This window comes from Lupinus angustifolius, chromosome LG14, assembly GCF_001865875.1.
Source record: "Lupinus angustifolius cultivar Tanjil chromosome LG14, LupAngTanjil_v1.0, whole genome shotgun sequence".
Classification (NCBI taxonomy): domain Eukaryota; kingdom Viridiplantae; phylum Streptophyta; class Magnoliopsida; order Fabales; family Fabaceae; genus Lupinus; species Lupinus angustifolius.
In genome coordinates, this window is record NC_032022.1 from 8,439,925 (window position 1) to 8,443,861 (window position 3,937).

The following is a 3,937-nucleotide window of genomic DNA, read 5'->3' on the forward strand; positions in this document are numbered from 1 at the left end:
CTCATCACAACCATTCTCTTATCTTCTACTCTCTCTATCTTCACACTCCCTTAACATAGTATCTGTAAAAGCGTAGACCAAAAAATGGCCCTGCAAGTTAAGGCACCAACAAAGTGTCCTCTTTCATTAGCCACCACTTCCAATGCTGGCCTCAAACGACCCTTCAATCCTTTCGCATTCAAATCGTCGTCCTTTACAGGATCACTCTCCCTTTTACTTCATCCTAATCAACATCATCTTATAACTTCTTCTTCTCCAAGGATTTCCATGCGTGTCGCTTCCAAGGAATCCTATATTTGCCGTGATTGCGGGTTTACTTTCATCCTTTCCCTCACCATTTTATCATGATTATCTCAAATGTTTACTTTCCACATATGTTTTAAATTGTCGTAGTAGTTATTGTAATTATGTTCATTGTGACCATTGTGATGCGGATTATGGTTGTTGTGGTGTAAATTGTTTTATGAGTAAAATTATATTTTTGAAATCTGATATGATTTGATGCGACCCAAATACAGTCTTATGTGATTGAATTATGACCCAATACTGCCACATCATTGTGATTCAGTGTGATACGGCCGTGGCCATCACTGCCACATCTAGCTACATGGGCTGTATTTATGGACAATTGAAGTGGAAGGACATTTTGTTTATATACAACAATCTTATGCTTCTGCTTCTGTTGAAATTTTGGTGTAGGTATATTTATAATGAGAGGACCTCCTTTGAGAAATTGCCTGATAAGTACTTCTGCCCGGGTAATTATTTCTGATTTCAGCTCCATGTGATTTATGCTTACCATATGAATATAAATTATCAGATTTGTGTTATTTATCCAACAAAAGAATGCAATTTGATTGTGATCATAGTAATTTCCATTGATTTAAGGAAATACCTTATCTCCCCAACTTCCTATTTTGAGTTTATATAGAAATAAGAAGAGATAATGCAAATTAGCCATATCAACGGGATGTGTGGATATTAGTGATGGGTGGATCAGTAAAGGTTGTTAACTAAATTTTTAGGGGAGCCGGTGTATATATAATCAAAATTCATATTTGTTAGATGTTTTTTCTTTTGGTCAAAGTGAAGAATTCATTGATTAGTTGATTAAATTAAAATCTATTTCTAAGATTGGACAATAAGCTACTTAATATATATGTAGGTTATCTTTAGCAAAAATGGCTGAAAAGTAAGCTAAAGGTTGAAAAAATGTTTGAAGACTGAAAAATCAAGGGGTAAATACCATAGTTTTGAAGATTTGTTGTTTGGTTTAAGAAATTGTATCTCTTACCCCCATGAATAATGAATTAATTTCTTTTAGACAATGTTATCGTCTCTTCTAATAAGTGATGTTATCCGAAATTGAACATTTGACCTTTTGATCTATCTGAAGATTTAATGAGGTCTTATACTATTAGATTAATGCGTTAGTTGGTTTGAAGATGTTTGATAAAACTAGTTTATCAAGTGGCTGAAAATGTAAAATAACATAAAAAATAAGAGTTTGGTTTATAATACACATATAAATTTATTTTTAATAATGATTTAAAATATTATCCTGAAATAGCTTATTTGCCTATGAGGTAATATTATGTACATATATTATCCAGGATCACATTAGTTGAGGAGCCTTGTTGAGATCTTTTCTAAAATTTAAAGTATGAAAATAGTAATAAATATGGAATAATGATATAAAATAAAATAACTAAAATATAATTGTGATAATTTACTAGTAATGAGTGATATATAAATGTATGATTTAAAATTTTTCCTCGCAAATATAATTTGTTTAATCAAAATAAACTAACACCATTTCAAGATCATAGATTGACAAGTATGTACATATATGTGCATGTTTCAAATATTGAAGAGAAATATTTAAGAACATCTTAATTATATTTTATGGTTGCTTTACAATCTCTTTAGATTAGGAGTGATAGATGTGTCATTCTTGAAAATTGAGGAAGATAAAATTGGAATAAAAAATGTGTTCCCCGGATTATAAGCCACTTCAAATAGTGGCTGAAAATCCCCAGGCTAATCTGAAATTTCCACTAACCAAAGAAGGTTATGTGCTTGTTTGACTAAAGGATAAGTTTGTTGACCATTCTTTAATCCCTTTCAAGGCATGCCAAACATAGTCTCACAAAAGCTCCAAGATTATAAGTCTATAAGCTACCACAAATAATTTATTATATATGAGCTTATAAGCTTATTAAAATAAGTCATTTTACCACCTATAATCAACTTATATATTTGCTTAAATAAAATAGTAAACTCATTTATAAGCTATGTGATGATGTGACCTAACATATATAAATGTGAATCTATTAAACCAAAATAGTTGAAATGGTAAAGATATAAATTAGTTATTGTTTGAAATAATCCTGAAAGTGAATAAAATTGATCAAACAAAACACAATTTTGAGGCTGCCATTAAAAATATTATATGAGAAAATTTGTTTGGGGAAGTAGCTCCCTCCCACTCCCAAGATGAAATGCCACTTTGATGGAATGGAACAAAGCCACCCTCCCATTTTAAATAATCCAAACAATGGAACCTTGTATCATTTCATTCATTCCTCTTGATTCCATGCATTTCCATCAACCCAAACTTGGCTACCATGGTCTAAGTTTGGTCTCATAATGATATTGATTCATAAAAGAAAATGCCGCCCCTTCAAAAAATAAAATGAAAGAAAATGTTTTATCAATGAACATAATTTATTATATAATATTATTGTGTTATTGGATCCATGTAGTCGATCTCCGATAACAAGATTAAAGTTTGATTAGATATGTTTTATAAGAAGCAGAGTAACTGATCTAAGTAATTGGAGTGCATTATCATTGCCTTAAAATGGTGTTTTGCAGTTTGTGGTGCTCCAAAAAGAAGGTTTAGGCCTTATGCACCGGCTGTTTCAAAAAATGCAAATGCTACAGATGTTAGAAAGTCTAGAAAAGTTGAAATCCAGAAAGAAGAAGCAATTGGGTGAGCCATAAGCCTTATTTTTATTTATGCCTAGCATAATATATTCACTCCTTGGTATAATTTGTCTAACATCGTGCAATAAACTTTGCTCAGGAAAGCACTTCCAATTGCAATTGCTGTGGGAGTTGCAGTGCTCGTTGGATTATACTTCTACCTGAACAGCCAATTTTAGGTTCAATGTCTGGTTGCATTACCATTTGTCAGAAAAAATGGACTTGTGATTTATTCCTGTAATTTTGTTTAATTTCTAACAAGTTAAGCTGGAAAAATAAACCACAATAATCAGAAAAGTAAATTCTAGTTTCATTTGCCATCTATGACTGAGAAGTTAAGGGAGCAAATTACAATAATCAAAACTTATCTCACTTAATGGGGTTATATATATATAAACATCAAACAATATTATAATACTCTATAGTAAATCATGTTTATTGACAACATATTAATTTTTAAATCTTTCATATTTATTTTGCTTATGATTTTTCTTAATATTTGCCTTTAGAAATAAGACTAACCTTCATTCTATTGGTCTAACTAAGCTATGGTTGATCCACTCTCCTCCAATGTACGATGGGTTGTTCTTACTTATCACAAATTCAATACCTTCTCATTCACGTAAAGCATGGTTACCACTTGCACAATGGACCAGCTAGTTTTATTTCCTTTATTCTATTAACACAGTAACGATCCACTGTTCAAGCTCAATGATTCCCTTATTTTATTTCCAGCATCATAATGGATTAAAATAGTATAGCATAGTGCTGCATATAAATGGTTATCCGAATTGGTATCCTTTTCATCAAAATATCGAGAGAACCATCATGAGCAGAAGGTGTTAACAGAGTGCTACTATTTTCCTTCTCTTCCTGACAAAAACAGTACACGAGAGCCTGCCAATTTGGATCACCAACCACTGCGTCAACCTCGTACGCAATGCTGCAC

The 3,937-nt window shown here is 31.7% G+C and overlaps 1 protein-coding gene across 1 annotated transcript; it reads left to right on the plus strand.

The window, feature by feature from the left end:
* Window positions 1-3,331, plus strand: LOC109326259. The gene is made up of 4 exons (XM_019558966.1): window positions 1-311; window positions 700-758; window positions 2,878-2,995; window positions 3,089-3,331. Exons 1-4 carry the CDS (start codon window positions 85-87, stop codon window positions 3,165-3,167), a joined length of 483 nt encoding a protein of 160 aa, XP_019414511.1. The 5' UTR covers window positions 1-84; the 3' UTR covers window positions 3,168-3,331.